Genomic DNA, 25,005 nt, shown 5'->3' on the forward strand with positions numbered 1-25,005 from the left:
TGCACTAATTTGCATTCCCATCAACAGTGAACAAGTTTTCCCTTTACTCCACATCTTTGCCAGCATTTATCTCGTCTTTTTGATGATAGCCATTCTAACAGGTGTGAGGTGCTATCTCATTGCGGTTTTGATTTGCATTTCCCTAATAATTAGTGATGCTGAGCATATTTTCATGTACCTGTTGGCCATTTGTAAGTCTTCTTTGGGAAAATGTCTATACAAATCCTTTGTCTATTTTAAAATTATATATTTTTTTCTATTTGGTTGTACGTGTTCTTTATATATTTTGAATATTAACCCCTTATTAGATAAATGGTTTGCAAATATTTTCTCCAATTTTGTATGTTGTCTTTTCACTTTGTTGACTTGTTGAGAAATCTGCCTATATTCTTATAGAGCTTACCTTGTATGTAACTTTTGTCTTTTCTCTTGCTGCTTTTAAAATTCTTTGTCTTTGACATGACACTTTAATTATAATGGGTCTGAGTATACCCCTATTCAAATTCAATCTATATTTGGGGTCCTTTGGGCCTTTTGGGTTTGTGTATCTGTTTCTCTCCCCAGGTTTGAGAAGTTTTCAGCCATTATTGCTTTAAATATACTTTCTGTCCTTTCTCTTCTTTGAATTCTCATAATGCAAATATTGATTCTTTTCATTGTGTCCCATAAGTCCCTTAGGCTTTCATTTTGCTCTTCTGACTGGACAATTTCAAATATCTTAACTCCCAAGTCGCCAATTCTTTGTTCTGCATGGTTGAGTCTGCTTTTAAAACTCTCTATTGAATTCTTTAGTTCAGTTATTATATTTTCAGCTCTAGGATTTCTGTTTTGTTTTTTTATGGTTTATATTTATTTGCTGAATTTCTTATTTTGTCCGTGCTTTTTTTCCTAACATAATTTTGTTTAGTTGTCTATATGTGTGTTCTTATAGTTCACTAAACTTCTTTAAGAGGATTATTCTGAATTCTTTATCTGACAGTTCATAGATCTCTGTTTTTTTTTTTTGTTGTTGTTTCTTTTTTAGGGTCAGTTATGAGAGAGTTTTATTAGTTTCCTTTAACAGTGTCATATTTACCTGATCTCTGGAGATCCTTGGTTCCTCATGTTGGTATATGTGCATTTGAATAAGTGGTCGCCTCTTCCAGACTTTGCCGGTTGGCTTTGGCAGAGACAATTCTTTACCAGTCAGCTCTGTGTGGGGTTCTGGACGTGTCTGCTGGTAATATCTTTGGGCTGGTATGGCCTTTATTAGGATCTATTTTGGGGTGAGGCAACTCTTCAAGGTCTAGTTAGGGGGGCGGGGAGTGTACCACTGGCTGAGAATAGCTGAATTGGACTGCTGGCTTAGTCCCCTGCCCAAGTGAGGATGTAGGATGGACTCCATGTTCGAAGGCTTACTAGGTGGTCAGGAGTGGGTATTATACTCAGCAGTTGGTGGGGCTATGAATTAGCTTTCCTACCCTGATGGGGCTGCAAGACAGGACCCAGAGCCTGCACGGCTCATTGTTTGGGGACTTGAATCAGACAACAAGAGTGTGCACTGAATATCCTGGTCAGGTAAGGCCACTGGTTTTGCTCTGCAGACAGGGAAAGCCACGTGCTGTAGTCTTTGTCCAAGTGTCATTGTAAGCAGGGCTGTTGGATGGGCTACACAGATTTCTGTATGCTCTGGTAAGGTTATTCAACAATATGTGGGGCTACAAGTTGGTTTCCCTTCCCCGGGCTCAGTGGGAGAAGCAGCTCCAAGGCCACTTGGAGGGGAAATGTGGTCAGAATGTAACCATGCCTCTTAAACTTCTAATGCACTCTGTCTTTGTCTCTGCAATGTATGGGGGGGCTTCAGCCACAAGCCCACGTTCTACAGTTCTTTCAGCAGTGTCTTGTCCATGAATAGTTGTTAATTGCTTTTTTGTGAAGGTGCAAAATCAGGAACAACCTATGTCACCACCGTGGTGATATCATTCTCATTATTTCTTATCTGCAATTCCTGAACAGTTGAATCCATCTTTCACATTAGTGTAAAAGTTACTATTCCAAAATGAAAATCTTATGTCATCTAAAAATCCTCATTTGACTTCATTAAATTGCATTATAAATAACAGAAGGTCCAAAACCTCTTGTTGAATGAATGAATGAATGAACGATGGGTAGAGAATAGATTCAGGTACAGTTGTTTTCAGACTCATTAGCTATAAATCAATTCTTAAAAGAAATGCCAATCATTTAAAGCCATTTGCTAGTCCTTTACCTCTGAAAAAACTGTCCCTATCACATCAAACTGTTATAGATGAAGTTGTTTTATTAGTTTATTTTATTTTATTAAATCAACCAAGGACAATGATTGCACTTAATATGAAATTTGGAGTTGCATACACTAATAAATAATAATCATAATAACCACAATAGCATTTCTGCAGTGATACAGAAACAAAGGGGATGCGTTTCCTAGTGGCAATTAAAATTCAGAATTCTTTCAGCTCCAAATCCATATACACTGTACAACACAAAGGAATACTCCCCCTAAAATAAAGTGACTAATTCTCATCTACTAAATTGTTATTCAAAGCACATTCTTTGTAAGTGTACCTAAATACATTTCTATAAAGCTAAAAGCATCCAGAGATATATAGCACTCATCTTGCTATAAATTTAAATGCAATCCTGACCTGTATTGTTATGAATTAATAAAAATGTTACTTGGGCAACCTGGGTTTTGCAGTTAATGAAGAGAATTGTGTCTTTAAGAGAGTATCCTAGCAACCTCTCAGCAGCTAAGGAAAGATTCAACTGACAGTATATGCCAATTTAATTATGCTGCTGGTCTCCATCAAACTTTGTAGTTAATCAAAAAGATGCTTAAAAACAGAAACAGAAATTAAGCCACAGCTGAAAATGAGAACTACTAGATAAGGGACATAAGGGAAGAATTTCATAACTGAAAGAGAACCTTTTACGTGGGAACGTGTTTATCAATAAGCAGAGTAACAATGAAGTTGGTAAAGTTATGATTGTTTGGGGGGTGTCAGAACCAACATATTAATTACTCTAAGAGCTTACTAGTCCCAGGGCCAAAATTACGTTGGGAAAATCACAGTTTTATAGGTAAATTCAAAACTTGCAATCCCACTATATATTCAATGGCCCATTCCAATGTACATTTTCTAGTGGAAATGCATTTTATGGGACCTAAATCCTGGAGAAATGTGTTTCTCTTGAGTACACGTTTGGAAATATAGCTAATTTCTTCACCACTACTACCTCCAGCCACCACTTCCTCCTCGCCCATAATCACCACCACTGTTCTACATGGCCTGATACTTGGCACCATCTTAATCTGTTTATAAAAGATTACACAGAAGAGGTCTGTCCTAGACGAGGTGGAGTTTCTTTGGTAATATACTCATATATCAAGGAAGCCAGAGAAAGACAGATGTACAGCAAACAAAACCCAGACTCCTGAAAACATGACCTACTTTGTTGATCAACACTTCCTCTGGATGTAAATAGGAATTCTTGTGTATATACGTTTGTCTGCACAGATGCTAAGAAGTAGACACATGAGAAATTTGAATACTTAGTTCTAATTCTTCTTTATCTAACATATTTCCTATATACAGGTTAATTTCTTTTAGATAATTTTAATATTTCTTAAACCTCAAGCACAGAAACTACTGGTCTGGACCATTGAGGACACAGCCACACACATACATTCTTCTCACACTGAGAAAAAACTTAACCTTTCAATTTAAGAAACTTGTTGCTATAATAAAATGCATGCTTACAAAGAACATAAAATTTAAACCACTTTCATTAGTTTTTCTTCAGGAAATGCTATAAGACAACATTTTGAAGGTTTGGAATTATAGGCTGTGATGGAAAAATGCCATATGAATGACCCAATCTTTTTGGTGCTGATTGTTCTAATAGTATTCCTCTTTCCTGAGTAGTTCAAATCTTCTGACACACTAGTAGCCATAAAAAAGACAGTGGTTGTATTCTAGCTCAGACAGTGCGCAGCGTGAGGGGGCAAAGGTGAGTCCATATACTGTACCTGCACACTGTGAACCCAAGCCCTAAGAACTAGACTTGACTTTGCAAAACCTTGCAGGTAGCCATTTCTGTCTAGAGGGAATACCCCTCTCACCACCTACTAGCATTGCCTTAGCAGTGGTTCTCAAGCTTGAGCTGTATCAGGATCTCCTGTAGCGCTTGTTAAAATACAGAGTGCCTCACCCTGGAGTTTCTGATTCAGGTGGTCTGGAGGGAAACCTGAGAACTGGCATGTCTAACAAATTCCCAGGGAATGCCACTGCGGTTCCGGGGGGACATACTTTGAGAGCGATCGGCTAAACTGCAAAGCAAATTTGTCTGTTTAAATGAAGCTGAGTCTATTTTCCAAGAGGAAAACTGTGATGATTGTCAGGGAAATGCCATTATTTACTTCCCAGGGCCAAGAAGTGTATATTTATTATAAAACCAGACTTCAGAATTATGGGCCCCATTGATTCTGGCCCATGGTGGTACTATTTGAGGTGACGTTAATAGATCTTCCTGCCTACGTTCTTTGGTTCCACCGATTCCATTTCTCTACTGAAAAATATTTTAGGTAAAGAACGTACAGATTTGTACTGATTCCTTGACAAAGCTCCTCTGTAAGTGGTTAGGAGAGTAAATTTTACAGATATCACCCCTATTAGAAGCAAATATTGAATCTACATTTAAGGTTGCGGAGAAGTTCTTTTTGAAGGACAAGACTTGAATAAACCTTTGTTTCTGGGTATCCCCAGAAGTTTTCAGTATTTATGATTGCTTATGTTTAGGTAGCCCTCAGGTTCTTTTTATAAGGATAAAAAAAAAAAAAAAAAAAATGGCTGAAGTCTATGATGTCCTGTTGCAGATTGTGGGAAAAGTGTGCCTAACCAGGATCAACATCAACTGGGACAGGAATTCTGAAATTTGATCTTCAGGTCAGCGAGAGAAGGCAGGCAGCCACCTTTGGCTCTGCTGTTCAGGGTGCTCCTAGTTCTACTGGAAGGGATGCTTTGTCCTGAATGCTAATGCCCTGCCTTCAGACCACAGCGTGGGCTCCTGGGTTCTAGCTATTACTCCTCCATGGCAACGACTGGTGAAGCAAAACTATGTGTGTAAATTTCTTCTCCCACAGGCTGCTTGTTCACAGAAGCAGCAAAGCGCTTTCTATGGAAAACTGTAACCTCTGCATGGGCTTATAAAGACAAAAGCCACTTCAAAGATGGCAGAGTATACGGCAAAATAACACATTTAGTTTTTTTAAATTCCATATTGACAAGCTTCCGTTGTTAAAAAAAAAAAAGTTTGGGGTGTTGATACAGAAATGAAAAGAATTGCTGAATACATAATGCTCTCGCTCTACTTACAGAGCTCACTATTTCAATTATTCTCTTAAGAATGCATCAACTCATTGACTCCCCATGATAACCTTGTAAGATATGACCAGCCCAATTTCACCTCTGAGGAACCCTAAGAAAAGTTCAGTTAGTTGACCAAAGTTGTAATTAGTCCATGGCAAACTCCAACACAACTTCCAACCCCAAAACCAGTGTTCTTTCTATCCTACCCTGGCTACCTCTTTCTAATTTTTATTTTGTTCTGGATTGAAATAGACTATGTTCACTTATATGGACATTTATTTCACAAATGTAGCAGTTAGTATGGGAAAATATGTATCTGGATTGCTAGCCTTTTCTATGAACTCTAAAGTATAGTCTAAATGTCTTGCATACTCAGCTACTGCTGAAATTGCTCACCCTTTAGTAACAAAATGAACTTCATAGGGCAACCCCTATTGTATCTTATTCCAGAAATGAATTGTTTGGGGAATAAGGCATATTGAGTAAGTAACTAATGCTTATTCCATTAAGAGCCTTTCAATGTTTTTTTCCATCAGAGCCACTAATTTTAAAATAATTAATTGGAAAATACTACACACACACACACACACACACACACACACACACACGCAATACAATGTATATATTTGTATGTCCAGAATTTGTTCATCAGGGGAATGTACCGCAGAAGTCCTGATGATTCCAGGAAGAGGGGTAGGAGTAGGCAGACCATGCTTCTCCTGCACAATGCCGCCAGCCCTATAGGTGAGCACATAACATAAACTAGCCAACCAGACTTTTGCCAGAGATATAGGAAAGATTTTCTCTTTTAGAAGTGGGTGCCAACTGAAGGGAAGAGGTGGGTTTGAGGTTGCCAATTGCAGTATTGTTACCAAATGTAGAATTTATCTGGAAATAATACCCAGCAAGGCTAAGAGGTGTGGACAGAGTAAGTACTATTATTCGAACCTCTAGACCATACCACACTTTCCAGAGTCAATCCAAAAATAATGTCCTTATTTTGATTAAGCTAGTTTTACTTGAGTTTCTATCATTTTCCACTAAAGGAGTACTAATGAAAAACTCTCTGTAAAATATTTTATTTCTTTGGACTTCTTAAAATACATAAAAACACCAACTGCCATGCCTAGCATTCAACAAATATTACTTCTCTCCATCTTTTCTTGATTACCTTTCCAAAACATCAACAACAATTATTTGAACACTTATGGTTCTAAGTGTTTTTCATGTATCAATTCATTAAATGTATGCAACCACCATGAGGTAGGTACTATCATTAGCCCCATCTTACAGAGAGGGTGAGGAGGTACAGATTGGTTGTATACCTTATCCAAGGATGCACATACACATTGTGGGAGAGCTGGGATACAAATTGTCACATCATGCAATCATAAACTCCTGTATTTTCTGGATTTCCTTTCTTTTTGCTATGAGGCTGTTAACTCTCACCTTTTCTTATGACACTGAAACTGTCTTCAGAAAATCTTTCCAAAGTTTAGGTTTTCTACTCTTCTGTGGATTAGGAAACAGACTCATCAATCTTACTGTACAGTTAATGCTGAATTAAATACAGAAAGTTCTAAGTGCAGATCTAAGAGGTGTAATATAGGGCAGATGTTTTAGGATAGTTAATTTGGAGGCTTAGAAACTTGTTTTGCTTGTATCTTGTGGCATTTAATGTTGATGTATTATATATACATGACATATGATCTATTTTCTCTTTTTAAATTATTTTATTATTTATTTCTTTTGTATTTTTATTTTTTATTTCTTTTTCAAGTACAGTTGACATTCAATATTATATTAGTTTCAGGTATACAGAATAGTGGTTAGACATTTATATAATTTACAAAGAGATCAACCTGATAAGTCTAGTACCCACCTGAAGCATAGTTATTATAGTATTGACTATATTCCCTGTGCTGTATTTTATATCTCCATGATTGTTTTCATAACTGGCAATTTGTACATCTTAATCCCTTTACCTTTTCATTTCCCTAACCCCCTTCCCATCTGGCAACCATCAGTTTATTCTATATTATCTATGAGTTGGTTTCTGTTTTGTTTGTTTTTTTATATTCCACATATAAGTGAAATCATATTGTATTTATCTTTCTCTGTCCAATTTATTTCATTTAGCATAATACCCTCTAGGTCCATCCATGTTGCCACACATGGTAAGATTTCACTCTTTTATATGGCTGAGTAATATTCCAATTATATATGTACCACATCTTTTTTTTTTGTACCACATCTTCTTTATGCAATCTTCTCTTGATGGACACTTAGGTTGCTTTCATATCTTGGCTATTGTAAATAATGCTGCAGTAAACATAGGGATGCATGTGTCTTTTTGAATTAGTGTTTTGGATTTCTTCAGACAAATACCTAGAAGTGGAATTGCTAGGTCATACGTAGTTCTATTTTTAATTTTTTGAGGAACCTCCATACTGTTTTCCATAGTTGCTGCACCAATTTGCAATCCCACGAAAAGTGCACCAAGGTTACTTTTTGTCTACATCCTCGCCAACACTTGTTTGCCAACTTATTGATGACAGCCATTCTGAGAGGTATGAGGTGATATCTCATTGTGTTTTTAATTTGTATTTCTCTGGTGATCAGTGATGTTGATCATCTTTTCATGTTTCCATTGGCCATCTGTATGTCCTCTTTGGAGAAATGTCTATTCAGGTCCTCAGCCCATTTTTAATTGGATTGTTTTTTGTGTGTGTTAAGTTGTATGAGTTTTTTAATAAATTTTGGATATAACCTCTTATTGGAAATATCATTGACAAATATATTCTCCCATTCAGCAGATTGTCTTTTCATTTTGTTGATGGTTTCCTTTGCTGTGCAAAAATTGCTAGTTTGATGTAGTTTCATTTGTTTACTTTTTGTTTTGTTTCCCTTGCCTGAGGAGATACATCCCAAAAAATATTACTAAGAGTGATATCAAAGAGTTTACTACCTATATTATCTTCTAGGGTTTCTATCGTTTCATGTCTTACATTTAAGTCATTAATCAATTTTGAGTTTATTTTTGCATATGGCAGAAGAAAGTTGTCCATGTTTTTGCATGTGTCTGTCCAGTTTTCCCAACACCATTTACTGAATAGATTGTCTTTACCCCCATTGTATATTCCTGCCTCTTTCATCATAGATGAATTGACCATATAGGTATGGGTTTATTTATAGGCTCTCTGTTGTGTTCCATTGATCTATGTGTCTGTTTTTATGGCAGTTCCACGTTATTTTGATGATTATAACCTCTAGCATAGTTTGATTTTAGGTAGCATGATACCTCCAACTTTGTTCTTGCTCAGGATTCCTTTGGCTATTTGAGGTCTTTCCTGGTTCCATTTAAATTTTAGGATTATCTGTTCTAGTTCTGTGAAAAATGCCGCTGGTATTTTGATAGGGATTGCATTGAATTTGTAGATTGCTTTGGGTAGTATAGATATTTTAATGATGTTAGTTTTTCCTATCCATAAGCATGATATATCTTTCCATTTATTTTGTATCTTCTTCAAATTCTTTCTTCACCTATACTTTCCCTAGTACAGGTCATTTACCTCCTTTTTAAAATTTATTCCTAGGTATTTTATTCTTTGTGATGCAATTGTAGATGGAATTGGTTTCTTAATTTCTCTTTCTGATAGTTCATTATTGGTGTATATAAATGCAACCGTTTTCTAAATATTAATTTTGTATCCTGCCCCTTTACTGAATTAATTTAATAGTTCTAATAGTGTTTTGGTGAATTCTTTAGGGTTCTCTATAAATAGTATAATGTCATGTGCAAATAATAAGTTTTACTTCTTCCTTTCCAATCTGGATGCCTTTTACTTATTTTTCTTGTCTGATTACTGTGTCTAGAAGTTCCATTACTACACTGAATACACGTGGGGTAAATAGACATCTTTGTTACTGATCTTAAAGACAAATCTTTCTGCTTTTCATTGTTGGATATGATGTTAACTGTGGATTTATCATATATGGCCTTCATTACGTTTAGGTATATTTCCTCTATTCCCACTTTGCTGAGAGGTTCTTTGTTTTTTTTTTTTTTTTTTTTTTTTTTAATACCATAAATGGGTATTGGATTTTGTCAAGTGCTTTCTTGTATCTATTGATATAATCATCAAAATTATTCTTCATTAGGTTCATGTGGTGTCATTCTAATTCATTTGTGGATACAGAACCAACATGACATCCCAGGAATAAGTCCCACTTGATCTAGTTATGTGATCTTTTTAATTTATTGCTGAATTTAGTTTGCTAATATTTTGTTGAGGATTTTTGCATATATTCATCAAAGATATTGGCCTATAATTTTCTTTTTTGGTAGGATCATTGTCTGGTTTTGGTATCAGGATAATGCTGGCCTCATAAAATGAGTTTAGAAGCCTTCACTCCTTTTCAATTTTTTGGAATAGTTTAAGAAAGATAGGTATTAATTTTTCTTTGAATGTTTGGTAAAATTCTGCTATGAAGCCATTTGGTCCAGGACTTTTGTTTGTTGAGAGATTTTTGATTACTGATTTGATTTCATTCATAGTTATCGGTCTGTTCAGATTTTCTGTTTCTTCCTGACTCATGCTTGAAGAGTGTGTTTCTAGGAATTTATCTGTTTCTTCCAGGTTGTACAATTTTTGGCAGATACTTGTTTATTTTTTCCTTGCAATCTTTTGCATTTCTGTGGTGTTGGTTGTTACCTCTCCTATTTCATTTCTGATTGTATTTATCTGGGCCTTCTCTTATTTTTTCTTGATGAAGCTGGCTAAAGATTTATCAATTTTGTTTGTTGTTTCAAAGAACCAGCTCTTGGTTTCATTGGTATTTTCTCTTTCTTTCTTTTTTCTCTTTCTTTCCTTTTTCTTTTTCTTTCTTTCTTTCTTTCTTTCTTTCTTTCTTTCTTTCTTTCTTTCTTTCTTTCTTTCTTTCTTTCTTTCCTTTCTTTCTTTCTTTCTTTCTTTCTTTCTTTCTTTCTTTCTTTCTTTCTTTCTTTTTTATTTTTGATTCTATTTTGTTATTTCTGCTCTGATCTTTATTTCCTTCCTTCTACTCACTTTGGGCTGTTTGTTCTTTTTTCTGGTTTTTTAGAGTGTAAGGTTAGATTGTTTGAGATTTTTCTTGTTTCTTGAGGGAGGCATGTATTGCTGTGTATTTCCCTCTTAGAACTGCTTTGGCAGTCTCCCCTAGATTTTAGGTCACTGTGTTTTCATTTTCATTTGTCTTAAGGTACCTTTTGATTTCTTCCTTGAATTCATTGTTAACCCATTCATGCTGTAGTAGCATGTTCTTTAGCCAGTGTGAGTTTCTGTGTTTTTCAGTTTTTTTTCTTGTAATTGATTTCTAGTTTCATACTATTGTGATCGGAGATGTTTGATATGGCTTCAGTCTTTTTAAATATTGAGACTTATTTTGTGGCCTAACATGGTCTGTCCTAGAAAATGTTCCATGTGCACTTGAAAAGAATGTGTATTCTCATGCTTTTGGGTGAAATATCCTAAAAACATCGTGTCCATGTGGTCTAATGTGTCATATAAAGCCACTGTTTCTTTGCTGATTTTCTGTCTGGATGACCTACCCATTTGATGTCAATGAGGTGTTCAGTCCCATACCATAACTGATTACTGTTGATCTTTCCCTTTATAGCCATCAATATTTGCTTTACATGTTTAGGTGTTCCTACATTGGGAGCATAGATGTTTACTAGAGTTATATTCTCTTATTGGATTGATCCCTTTACCTAATGAACTGCCCCTCTTTTATCTCCTTACAGTTCTTGTTTTAAAGTCTACTTTGTCTAAGTATTGTTACCCAGCTTTTTTTCATTTCCATGTGTATGAAATACATTTTCCATTTCTTTATTGTGTCTTTTGATCTGAAGTGGGTCTGTTATAGGCAGCATATGCACAGGTCTTGTATTTTTAAAAATCTATTCAGTTACCCTATGTCTTTTGTTAGAGTATTTAGTCTATTTACAGTTAAAGAAATTTGTGATAGGTATGTGCTCATTGCCATTGTATTGTTTTCTGATTGTCTCTTTTAGTTCTTTTGTGTCCCTTTCTTAGTCTCTTACTTTCTTCTCTTGTATGTTGATGACTTCCTATAGCACTGTTTCAATTACTTTCTATTTCTTGTATATCTCTTATAGATTTTTGGTTTGTGGTTATCATGTTCTTCATACATACCAAGCTATGTTTCTAGCAGTCTATTTTAAGTTGATGGTTGCTGAAGTTTGAACGCACTCTAACATCACCACAGACTTTATTCACCCACTCCACGTTTGTTTTTGGCATTATTTTTTCTTCCTTAGTGTGTGTCCCTTATTATTGTAATTGCACATGATTTTCCTAATTTGCCTCTTAATGTTTGTACTAGCTATATAGTTGGCTAATCTACTGCATACTGTTTGCCTTTATCATTGAGAATTGTTTTCTTTCCTATTTTTTTTTTTTTGTATTTTTGATCTTTTGTACTTAAAGAAATCCCTTTAATATTTCTTGTAATACTGGTTTATTGGAGATAAACTCCTTTAGCTTTTTCTTGTCTGGCAACTCTATCTCTCCATTGATTATAAATGATGGCCTTGCTGAGTAATATTGGTTGTAGTTATTGGCTTTTCATCACTTTGAATATTTCATGTCAATCCCTTCTGGCCTGCAAAGTTTCTGTTGAAAAATTAGCTGATAGTCTTATGGGCGCTCCTTTGTATGTAACTACTTTTCTTTTGCTACTTTTAATATTCTTTTTGTCTTTAACCTTTGGCATCTTAATTATGATGTGTCTTATTGTGTGCCGTTTTGGGTTTAACTTGTTTGGAACTGAGCTTCCTGGATTGTATGTCTATTTCCTTCACCAGGTTAGGGAAGTTTCCTATCATTATTTCTTCAAATAGGTTTCAATCCCTTGGTCTTTCTCTTTTCCTTCTCATACCCTTAGGGTACAAATGTTAGTACACTTGATGTTGTCCCAGAGATCCCTTAAACTATCCTCATTTTATTCTATGATTATTATTTGCTGTTCTAATTGGGTATATTCTGCTACTGTGTCTTCCAGATAGCGGATTTCTCTGCTTCATCTAATCTGCAGTTGATTCCCTGTAATATATTCATTTCAGTTCTTGTATTCTTCATTTCTAACTGGTTCTTTTTTATGGTTTCTCTCTCTTTGTTGAAGTTCTCACTGAGTTCCTCTATTCTTCCCCCAAGTTTATTGAGCATCCTTATGACCAGTGTTTTGAACTCTGTATCTGGTAGATTGCTTGTCTCCATTTCATTTAGTTCTCTCTCTGGAGTTTTTTCCTGTTCCTTCATTTGGAATGTTTGTCTCTTCATTTGGCTACTTCCTTGTGTTTGTTTCCATGTATTAGGTAGATCTGCTGTATCTCCCAGTCTTGGCAGAGTGGCCTTATGTAGTAGGTGTCCTGTAGGGCCCAGTGTTGCAGTGTCCCTGTGCACGAGCTGGGAGTTCCAGGAGTGTCCCTTGTGTAGGTTGTATGTGCCCTCCTGCTGTAGTTGAGCCTTTGATTGCTGTTAGCACATCAGTGGGTGGAATTGACCCTCAGGCTGACTGGCTGCAAGAGCTGACCGTAACTATAGCCAGGGGACAAGCTGTTGTGTAGGTGCCTGTCTCATGAAGCGGAAATTGCTTTAGTGGGGCTCTGGTGCTAGCCAAATCTACCTTGCAGTGTGTTATTTGTGGAACTGGTTAGGTGCTGCTCTGCTGTGGTCTGAAGCCATCCACTGGGTGTATTGGTTCTGGAGGATCTTCGGTGCAGGTCAAGTTTAGCTGTCATTTGTTCCTGGCTTGGGGCTGCCTAGTGGGAAATATAAAATGATCTGTGGTACGCTGCCACTTGTGCTGGGCTTGGAAGCACTTGCAGGAAACTGTGCTGTGAACTGATTCCAACTGTCAATATTGTCAGACTTGCGGCCCTTTGAAGGGCACCACTATGTGTGCTGAGGCCATCCACCTCTTGTGCCAGGTTAATTCCAGGCCAACAATGGCTCAACCTATGCCAGGCTTGGTGACACCTGATGGGAGTTACAATGCAAGTTAAAATTGGTTGCCACTTATACTGGACTTGAGGTACAGAGCCCACCCAAGTGAGCTGCTGTTATTTGGGATTTGTGGACCTTTGATTTTAGGAAAACCCACATCATGAGCTGAGGTAGGCTATTGGTGGAGAAAAGGGGCTTGAAGTAGTTCAGCAAGGCATGTGAGTTGGCTGGGGTGGGGTCAAGGAAATCACGAGGTTGGGGGGAGGGACTAGCCAAGTTAATGGAGGGCTCAGATTTGGCATCCGCCTGTGCCTGCTGGCTTGATGGGAGGAGGGCTCAACAAAGAAGCAATAGTGCTTGCCAGCACCTCTATCCCTGGAGAGAGCAGTCCTGATCCCTGCCCCTACAGCTCTTGCCTTGAAGTCAGTCAGTTCATTTCCTCTCCGTATCTCCCTGGCACTCTTCAAGCTGCTGCCCCTTGCACAGCTCAGCGAGTTTGTGAGTGAATCTATGTGCAACCCCACAAGAGGACCACCTGGGACTCCAGCTGCCCTCTATCTCACTCAGGTGCAATCCCTGCAGGTTTTGCAGCCGAATACTATGGGAACTCCTCTTCCTGTAACTAGTGCCCTGGACTGGGGAGGCAGGTGTGGGGCTGGGACACCTCACTTCTCAGGGGGAACCTCTGCACCTGAGATATCCCTCCTGATTCTTAATTGCCAAACTATGGGTGTGGGACCTTCCCATTCCATGTGTCCACCTCTCCTACTACTCATTGTGGCTTCTTTATATCCTGTTATAGGATTTTTGCTCAGCTAGTCTTCAGGTGTTTCTCAGTGGTGGTTATTGTATAACTTAGTTGTAGTTTTGATTTGGTCATGGGAGGAGGCGAGCACAGCATTTACCTACTTCACCATCTTGACCAGAACTCAGCCTGTGCTCTATTTTTAAGATTGTGCCATAAAAGAAACTCATAATTAGCTTTGATAACTGCTGAGGTTTATTAGAGAACTTATAACGTACCAGGCACCTAGCCAAGCATTACCCTAAGTATTTCATTTACTCCTCAAAACTACATTAAGAATTATTTTAAAAGACCAATAACAACTGAGGAAACTTCAAAGGCACTCGGAGTAGGTGGGTAGACAGGGATGGCTCATCGTTTTCTGCATTCACTCTCTGAGGGCGGGGGCCAGATCAGTCTTACTCCCCTGCATCTAATACAGTGCAGGGCAGCCAAGCAGCACTCAAACAATGAATACATGTTCTTTACTAAAAGGAGAGCATTTTCAAATGATATAAAAGGGGACTTTCAGGTGAAAGGGGCATTTGTGTAGAAAGAAAAAAGCTTTAAAGGAAGATCCTTTCTTGACAACTTATGGTAACTTAATTCTTAAAAGTCCATATTTTAGTTGTAATACAAATTTCCCTTCCCATTTTCATCAGGCAGATACCCAACTAAAACCCAATGAAAAAGACCAGTAGTATATTTGAATATGAGATGGAGAGGAGAATCAGAAAAATAGCAAGTCAGCCATGAAATAAGTTTATTTTATGATTCAATTTAATCCTCCTGACCCCCACCCTTTTTTATATTCACAATATATACCATTATGATAGCTATTAAGGTTGAAAGGATTAATTAAAAACTATAATTATGTGATAAGACTAGCATACTGTCTACCCTGATTTAGGACAAATTCATCTACCTCAGCTAAAAATACTGGACAGAAAAAAAAGGTGAATAATAAAATAAAAATTAACCCTGCAGGTCGGTCCTGTTTCCACTATATATTTCCTAAGTGACCTAAGGTATTCAAACAGAGTCATAATTATGTTTTTAATTTTTATTAGTAAGAGTTGAGTACAAACAACAAATTTAACTTGACATTTTGAAAATAAAATGATTCACTCTCTAAGGTTTGTTCATAAAAACCTGTTCTATACATTTTAAACTCCAATTTTAATGCTTCACACCATAATGCTTCTAAGTCTACAACTTAATTTTAGGTTTAAATTTAAAAATTCTGTCTTGTTGCATCTAGTTAAAGAGACTAGAAAACATCAGATAGTAGACAAAAGCAAGAGTAATAAAAATGACCTGAATAAAAAACTTTACTAAAAGGTTTTTTAAAAAGCCTTTAAAACAAAACAACCTAAATATTAGAATACTTTTGGCAGAGAAATTAGCAGCTATGAACAAAAGTAACATTACATAATATTTAATCAAGAACTGCACTACAATATTGTTTTACATATATTAGAGTGATTTGCAACATACTAAATGCTTATTTGTATCAGACATAAACATATCTATTAATTTTTTTTTAAATATAGTTTAGCACTTTGGGGAGATTTGATTCCTAGTAAATGACAGGAACACAATTTAGAAGACAGCTGTTGTATCTTTATTAGAGACCTAACCAGGTAGGTCTTGTCAAATAATCATGAAATTATATTAAATAATAAGCATTTATAAGAACTCAAGATAAAACAGTAACTCTACTGTTCTCATCAGTATGTACGGTAGGCATTAGAAATCATACTATGAGTGAATACATAGTAAATTCTTGGGGGAAAAAAAAGCTCACGTTAGAATAAGTGCCAATCTACACGTTTTTGTTCTTCCCCTGGCACACTATCTTCACCCTTCATTTTAACAGTGTTAACAGAAAACCCTCCTTGGTTGGTGATGTACTATTGCTTCTTAAAGACCAGTCATACCCAGCGTAATCCAAAGTCATAAAGTCCTTTGTAGATGATGTGCACTACAAACAGCAAAAGCCCAATGCGTTTCCACAGAAAAACCTCCACCTGCACAGCAAGGCAGAAGTCCCATTTCTACAACATTTAACCAAGGTTGCCTCAGAAGTAGTCCTGTAAATCCAATAGTATGATATTATCATTGTCTCTTTGGTTTTACAGTAAGTTCAAATCTTAATAGTACATATTAAAATTTCCAAGTTACGTTCCTTTGGAAACATAATTGAGTCTAAATTGTTTCTATCTTGGAATGAAATTTCTTCTATTCTATATATTTGATATGAAATCTCACCTAGACAAAAATAATGTAGGAGAACAAGGAAAGGAATTACTGTTTACACTGGGAACCATGTCAGAGGAACCGTACATGCAAACAAACGCTTTCTGAATTCAACCTCATGTTATTAGCACAGATGTAGGTAAGTGATTTAATGAAACTTGTAATTGGGAAACATGTTTAACTCTGGTTCCTTCCAAAGGAATGGGCAGTCCCCATATTGTGACTGCTTCCACTTAAGAGTAGCTCAGCCTTACCATGTAAAAAAGGGAGCCCTGCCCCGCAACCCATAAAAGACAAGGCTCCCAAGTAGCACCCATTCTCCATCACCTGGGACCTACACTTCCCAACACAGAGCCTCTCACCCTTAATTTCCACTCAATAATCAGCGGGAAGACTAATTTTGGTCATATCCTCACTGAGCTAAATACACATAAATAAAGATAAAAACAGAAAATAAGTATGAACTCCAATGGAGTAAAACTTCCTATAGAGCTGATTTAAGAGGTAAAACCTGAAATTTGTAAGTAAAAAGTCAAAACCAAGTAATACGTACCTCTATTTTTGGTTTCATTCAAAAGAGCCTCCTTCATTCTTGGCAAACTAGCTATAATCTACTAGATATGATCTACTTTTTATTTGCACTTTATTAAAAATCATTCCTTAATAAGGACTTTTTAATATTAAAAAGCTTTAATGTTTATAATAAATACTGTATTAAAATATTTTCGTATTTACAATTGGAAAAATGTATACTCTAGTCATCTCAGTGCTACTTCTTCAATTTCATCTTCTACAGAATCAACTGCTTTTACTGTTGGTTTATTATTTGCATGTTTTAATCGGTGTCTGTTTGGATTAAAACTTCTTCCTTCACTGAGGAAAAAACCATCTTCATTGTGTTCTCTGTCCCTGTTGCTTTTGTCCCCAGGGAGAAAATTCGGAGGGTCAAAGTCTCCTTTGCTGGCAGCCGGAGAATTCAGGTCACTGCTTTTAGAGGAAACGGTGCTGCTGCCACTGGCACCAAATAGCTGTTCCATCAGATTAGCTTTTTTCTCTTTTCTTGTAGTTAAATCTACATTGTCTTTACAAAGTTTCTCTATACCATTTCTTTGGAAATCCCAAAGGCCACTCTTTTGGCTAAATGAATTTGACTTCCCTGATGTTTTTGCAAATGAAGGCACATAGCTGCCAAATGCAAGCTCATTTGGAGACACTGGGCTTCTAATACTTCCTGGATTCTGACCATCTCCTTTTGTAGTTAAAAGACTAGTGTCTTGCAAATGATGCCCATTAAATAATCTCTCTGAGAATTCAGAGAATGTGTATGTTTTGGGACTTCTCTCTGGGGAGTGCAGTTTAGATTCCAAATTAGGTAGCAATGGGAGGGGAAAACATTTTAGGTTCTGAGAATCTTGGAATTCTCTGTTGATTTCATTCAGTTTAGCGAGCAGCAGTTCTCTTTTCAGTCTTTCTTCTTCCTCTTCTTCCAACTTATCAATATTTTGAATTTGGTACATTTCCACTTGGTATCTTCCAGTTTCCAATGCTGGCTTTTCTTCTCTTTCCAGCAAAGACATCTTTCCTTTTTGCCTTTTAGCAAGTTCTTCTCTTTCCCATTCTGTATGAAATCAAATTTATAAAATAAAATTTTATAGCAGTCAATATTCTTAAACAGGAAACCTCAACTCTCATCTTTTACAAAACAACAGTCTATGTAATTTGGGTATTATCAGTACAGTAAAAATGGACCCCATAAATTTTATTTCTATACTTGATATTCTGGTATTCAAAAAGAATATACTTAATATACATTGCATTTAAGATTCACATTTAAAGAAAAAAATTTGTTCTTCAATTTAAGGGTGAGGAAAAAAGTTCTCTGCCTAATTTTTATACCCAATACAGTGCTGCACACTGAATGGAGGGTAGTGAGATGGACGGAGAAAATACTTTTATTTTAAACTGAAAAATAAATTGAACCTCTGGATGTCACACCTTGAGAAAGACACATCACTTATGTAGTATTCTGACAGAAGATGCATTAACCTGAATCTAATTAACAGAAAACGTCAGATAAACCCCAAACGAGGAACATTCTATTAAAAATAATGGAATTGGAATTTATCAGTAATGTTAAGCTCGCAAAATATTTTAAAAAGGCTGAGAAGCTGTTCCAGATAAGAAAATGCTATAAAGGACAATACTGTGTCAGCTGACAAAACTGTAATGTGGACAGCAGGTTAGAGAAATGTGTGATATCAAATTTAATTTTCTGAGGTTGAAAACTATACTGGAATGATATAAGAGAATGTCCTTATTTTGGAGAAATACACATGGAAGTACTTTAGGGTACAGGCATGAGGTATACAAACTAGTCTTAAACAGTTCTTTGGCTATTATTGCCACTTTGCTATAATTTTAAAATTATTTCCAAATAAAAAATTAATTAAAATATGTAAGAACACTATGCATTTGGTAATTTTAGTAAATGGCATACATTCTCACTGATGTCAGATATCATTCCAGATAGACTCCAGGAAAAAATCAGCCAAAAAGTACAAAGAAAAGTGACAGTCTATTACTTTATTCCTTTTCTGGTACCTAGACAGAAATGAATATAACACCTAATTTTCTGTTCTACAGTTTAACATGTGATGTAAATATAGCTTCTATTTCAACTGTTATATTATTTTAAATATACACACACCAATGTACATGCACTAAGTAACAATTAGGTCATGATTTTATGGTCCGTTAACTTTAAGGGAAAAAAAAAGGATTTCTCTGCAAGCAGCTACTATATAACTAATAAAATACATTCAAAGAATTAGAGTTTCAGGTATACCTTTAAGACATTTTATCCAGATGGAAATGAGTTTATTCCTGAACTTCATTTCCAGTATCTGAAACTGCATTGGTTCACCAAACTTCCACATTAACGGTTGAACACATTAAAGATTCACTTTACATATTAAAACCAAACAAAAATTATAAGAACATATTCAGGACCTCACAGGTCATTGAGAGCTAGTCTACACACTAGGGTTTCAAGGTCAAGCCAATACAGGGTTGTACTTCAGTTGTATCTCATGAAGCTTTAGTTAATACACAAAGAGTTTTTTTCCCCTTTATCTGAATTTCACTTCATCTGAACTTTCTATAGGTGACTTGTCCTTATTCCCTAACTCCAAATAGCAACTGACTTACAGTTTTCATTTTTTTTCCCTTAGTAGCATCATTCAAATGTTTGTGATTCCTGATAGAGTATCCCCTTGCCACTGTATCCATTTTTTCTTGTTCTGCCTAATTTTTGTTCTATAATCCAATTCACTCTTCACCTCAAAGATATTAGGGGATGTTAACCCTTTCTTTCCCAAGGGATGCTGACTCATCACATGCTCAAATGCTTACCATCCTCCAGCTTCTCAACCTCCTGTTTTATGACATGGAGTCCTTGATCTTTAACACATTTTTCTTCTCTTTCCAATACTGGATTTAGAATCCCTGCTTCTTCATGATCACCTCTCTCTTGAGACTTCAGGTCCTAGTACACATTTTTAAAAAAATGAAGTTCACATGTAGAATAAGGGGAAGAAGCCACTTAAATATCATAGTTTATCTCCCATTAAGCATGACATCAACTAAGTTAGAAATTAAAGCAAATTTTCAATTAATATATGAGTAAGTCACAAATTACCATTCCTCTGAAAGATGTTTCAAAAGCACACTGGATTATTTCTTTAGCTAAAATTTTAAAGAAACATTTATAGGATTATGTCAGAACCAATATAACAAAAGCAAAGCCAACACCCCACATGAAATTCTGAAAAGACAAATTTCAGAAATATTCTTGCTTGTACATTTCACAACATAATCTGATTAATTCAGTTAACCAGAAAAAGGTATTAACCAACTATGAGATGGTGTTGAACTATTAGGTTGGTGCAAAAGTAATTGCGATTTAAAAGGTTAAAAATTGCAAAAACTGCAATTACTTTTGCACCCACCTAATATATAATACAGGCAGTAACAACTGCACTGAATCTTTCAAGTTTATAATAGGATTTGAATCTTGCTTATACCTTTAGGCTCAAAGCCTTCAATTAATAAATTTTGTAATATGTAAGTCAAATAAAAACATAAATTCCTTGTTTCTTATGGTCCCTTTCATGCGTGTAATTTTTCTTAACAAAATTAAAATACCTATTATTAATAGACTTGTATAGTAAAGCATTGTCCCCTAGTATATCTATCTTCCCCTTCTTCCTTTTTGTTACAGAATACCTTGAGTTTTAGCAGGGCATAGGGATGCTCAACTGGAGACTGTATTTACTAGCCTCCCTTGCAGCCAGACAGGACCAACAGGGTGAGAGAGGGAAGTATTTATAAAAACAAAAGCTGCTTGCCCTCTCCTTCTCATAGGGGTGGTGAGCCGGTTCCAATCATATAAAAGAGGACTACAGTCTTTAACATGGAAGAGCGATAAGACAGAGGATTACTACCATGGATCAAAGCTGTCACCTATCTTGGACTACCCACTGACCTTCAGTCTATTACGAGAAAGAAACTCGTATCTTGCTTGAGCAATTGTATTCTGGGTTTCTTTCCAATAGCAACTTAGCCTGTACTTTAAGTAACAGCTCCCATTTGCTGAGGCCCTTTAAAATGGCAGGATCAATCTTAAGAGCTTTATAACTTCAGGATTAGTTATTACCACAATCCTGAAGGGTAACACACCCCCATTTTACAAATTAGGAAATTGAGGCTCCAAGAAGTCATACAACTAAAATGTTAGAACCAGAATTTAATTAAAAAGCAACTTTAAATTCAAGTCTATACTCTTTTCACCATATCAGGTTACCGCTCCTCCTGCTGAAACCTATAAAGACCAAATATTTTTTATTTTCTTAAAGAATTATTTTGCTATTCTACACTTTCCCTTTCCAAAAAGACAGATTAACATGATCTAATCTCAATGATAGTGCAAATATAGAAAGAAACAGCAGACACAGCTAACTGGTCTAGATTGTAAAACAAAAACAAAATAAACATATAAAAAACTAGAGTACACACAGGAACCAAATCAGTCCATCCTTTGTTTTATACAACATGAAGAGATCACAGGTCACTGGGAAACTTACAAGGTACAAAAATATAGAAATATGATGACTCTCTGGCACATTTTTTCCTTTGGATTTTAAACTGTAAACACTAACGAGAAAAGCCTCTTAGAGAAAAGAACTTTCCAGTATTCAGAATATAAGTCCTTTTAAATGAAGGTCCAACACACAGCCCCACGCCCCTGAATGCCATTCTTAATTTGAATGGTATAAAATCAGATTCCACCGCAATTAGTTAGCTCAGCATTCAACTAACCTGTAAAATTTTCTTATATAGGAGGCCAAAAAAATGAAATGTAGTCAAATTCTAACAAATCATTTGAAAACTACTATAATTTGCTATGAAACTTAAAAGGAGGATTTTTAGAGACTATCTGGGTGCACATAAGGTAAGAAACTTAGAAAGTAAATTTTTCTTCTCTTTAACCTCCAACTAGACAGTACAATCAACCTTTCTGAGCATCTGAAAGGTGCAATGTGAACTTACAGTCAATCCAAAGGAATTTAATAAAATACACAGATGTTATCTCTATTTCTTTAAAAGGCTAGTTGCATATTTACAGATATAGCACTATATCATTGCTGAATCATTGCTGAAATTTTTAAATGTTTGATACTGTGTTTTAAGAATAACTTCAAACCTAGAGTTTAGTACCTAATCATATTGTTAAACTCACCAAAGTAAGACGTTCAGGTTCTTCCCATCTGTTTTCATAACAGATAACTGTTTGTGGTATAATAGGAAATTCTTCCAGCTTGAAGTCTTCACTGGTTTGCACTCCTTTTGTACACTGGTATATAAAATCACTCTGGCATGCAGCTACCATGGAAATTATAAAAGAATTTTCTAATTGTATTGAACATTGGTAAGATATATGGAATTCATCTGGTACGCGTGTATATATATACATATATATTCACCATCTAAGTGAGATAATGCATGTTTTGTTCAGCTCCATGACTACTCACCATTATATTTTTGTTTCTAGGATTTACTGGCAATTATTGAACTTGAGGACGATTCTTACAGGTAAGTCCTATTAAGCTTTTACAAAGTTTATGTTTCTAACTTTTTGTAATTCACAGAAGAGGAAAATTATACTTTTGTTTTAAAAAAATGTAGATATGCATAACAATACCAAAGTATTTATGAGTAAAATAAAATAGCTGGGACTTGCTTTAAAATACTCTAAAAAATTAGATGAAACATAATTAGTAAAATGTATAACTGTTAAAGCTAGGTGATATAAATAAAGATTCATTAAACTAAAATCTCTAGTTTGGGGTATGCTTATGTGTTTTCATAAAAATTAATATTAAATATTAAACTTGTCAATAGATTAAAGGAAACAAATTCATTTCAGTAAGTTCTTTTCCCTTTGCCTTTCATTTCAGAATTTTTGTTATTAATAAGTAATAGTTACAACATGTTTTTCAACAATAATAGCTACTATACCATTTTTTCTTGATATAACTTCTTTTTCTTTCTTTGGAGAAGACTTTGGTAGACGATTAGAATATATGTTTTTTATATCCAGTTCTCTCTCTTTTTCCTGAAAACAAACGCAATACAATTAAGGCTGTACAGAGTCTCTGTTTAAAACAAAACCAAAATCCTCACTTTGTCAATTGGTACTTTACTTACCTAATTAGAATATTTCTAATTCAGCTTCCCTTAGTAACTACCTAACAATAGAAAGGAATGTCTCTATGACACTTAGGGTACGGTAGAGCAATGATTCTCCCTGCAAAGTCCATTATATATTGGCAGTCAAAAAATGAGAGCAAATAAGGCAAAATTCATTTCTACCCACTCCTACTTACAGAGCTACGTAGTATTGTCCTAACAGGCTTAGTCACAGAGACAAAAGATTTAGTATCTCTCAAATGTGGGTTATGAATTATTAACAAGTTAAAAACTAGACCTTTTTAAAAACACAAGTGTTCTTGACCATTTTGGGGCTACAGCTTTCTCTGACAATTTGATTAACAAAGTGAAAATTCTATACAAGATAATGCATAAACACTAAATTTTACACAAAACTTCAACCCATCAATAACCTCAGGATAGAATTAAGAACACCTGCTTTAACAAAATTAACTAATTTGAATGCTTCCTCTAAACATTGTGAAAATGAAGAGCATTATCTGAAATAACTTTAAATGATTAATCCTGGAGTTATCTGAGGAAAAACACTGGATTATTCAACTACACAACACAGAAAAACTCTAGTTCACATAATTTTCTTCCAGGGTTTTATAACTTATTTCATTTATATCATTCATATTAGTGTATTCAATGTTTCATTTTTGATATGTGTTATACTGATTATATTAACACACCTTTTCTTTGTAAGTGCCAAAGAGATTATAATTTTGTAAATGACACTGTACCACTTACAAATATGAAAAGTAACAGTGTTGTAAAATATTGAGTTTTCATCTAACATATATTATAGAGAAACACTGCAATTTAAAATAAAGGGCTTACCTTTAATTTGAGATAGAGCTGTTGCAGCTCCTTTTGAAGAACTTTATTTTCATCATGAGCCTCACATGCCCGTTTCCTTTCAGCAAGCAACTGTCGTTGGAAACTGTTAGTACTCAGCTCAAGGTTTTTTGATAGTTCCTATGATGTGTACACATAAAAAATAGTACTTAAAAATAATTCAACAGTAAAACAGTGTACTTAGCATCAAAGTGACTTTTTCAGTAGACATACAAATCAGGTTTGGATCAGTGTTTGTAAATATAAACTAAACTGGGAAAGAGACTCACCAACAATTTAGTAACATACTTAGCCTATTATTCCTTTTTTTGTTTTTCACAATGACTTATAAATAAATTCTTAAGCATTTGCCTGAAGCATATGAATAGTCATTTAAGTTGGGAGCAAAAGACAACCAAAGGATGTGATGAGAAACACGGGTTTTTGAGAATCACTGTTTGGGCAAAGAGATACCAAGACAGCTGTGTAAAATTACACAGCACTATTCAAGGTGCAGAGATTACCTTGTAAAATGTTTCTGAATAAAAACAACAGCCATTTCCACAGTATTCAGACACGTTCTATGAAGCTTATGAAAGAATTTAGGTTAAAATTATTTTCTTTTAGGTGATGCCAGTATCATGGTGGTTTGAGTCATTCTCTTTTTCTCTCTCCTTTGATTTAAAACTAATCAGACATCTGTAAGGGAACAAAAACGCCCCTGCACAGCATACCAGGACACCCCAGAGATCCACCCATCTGTACACCCGAAAGTGGGTGGAGTGGATCTCAAAGCAGGCTGCAGAGCCAGGAGAGTGGCGGTGGCGGCAGAGGTGGGTAAGGTGGTGAGTGGCAGGGCGGGGGTAGGGAAGGGTCGGCCCTGCTGTGCATGCTGCGGCTGGAGGGACCTGTTGCTCTCTGTCTGAGAAGAGACCATAGTAACTAGCGAGAGGAA

General features: G+C 35.6%; 1 protein-coding gene and 1 long non-coding RNA gene across 4 annotated transcripts in view; one reads left to right on the forward strand and one right to left on the reverse strand.

The window, feature by feature from the left end:
- The window catches only part of LOC141571676 (uncharacterized), a 152,711-nt gene extending 127,735 nt beyond the window's left edge, over nucleotides 1–24,976 (forward strand). Inside the window, exons 2-3 of the long non-coding RNA XR_012496652.1 lie at nucleotides 22,552–22,592; nucleotides 24,746–24,976. This is a non-coding gene — a long non-coding RNA (uncharacterized LOC141571676). The remainder of the gene's footprint in view (nucleotides 1–22,551; nucleotides 22,593–24,745) is intronic.
- LCA5 (lebercilin LCA5) overlaps nucleotides 15,232–25,005 on the reverse strand; it is a 42,402-nt gene continuing 32,628 nt past the window's right edge. For all 3 annotated transcript variants that reach the window (XM_074333222.1, XM_074333223.1, XM_019729573.2), the window contains exons 4-8: nucleotides 24,054–24,191; nucleotides 23,019–23,115; nucleotides 22,240–22,382; nucleotides 19,854–19,986; nucleotides 15,232–18,060 (exon numbers count right to left, since the gene is read on the reverse strand). In XM_074333222.1, coding sequence (XP_074189323.1) covers nucleotides 17,201–18,060; nucleotides 19,854–19,986; nucleotides 22,240–22,382; nucleotides 23,019–23,115; nucleotides 24,054–24,191 — 1,371 coding nt within the window. In that variant the 3' untranslated portion in view covers nucleotides 15,232–17,200. The remainder of the gene's footprint in view (nucleotides 18,061–19,853; nucleotides 19,987–22,239; nucleotides 22,383–23,018; nucleotides 23,116–24,053; nucleotides 24,192–25,005) is intronic.

The sequence above is a fragment of the Rhinolophus sinicus genome, linkage group LG05, assembly GCF_036562045.2.
Source record: "Rhinolophus sinicus isolate RSC01 linkage group LG05, ASM3656204v1, whole genome shotgun sequence".
Lineage (NCBI taxonomy): Eukaryota > Metazoa > Chordata > Mammalia > Chiroptera > Rhinolophidae > Rhinolophus > Rhinolophus sinicus.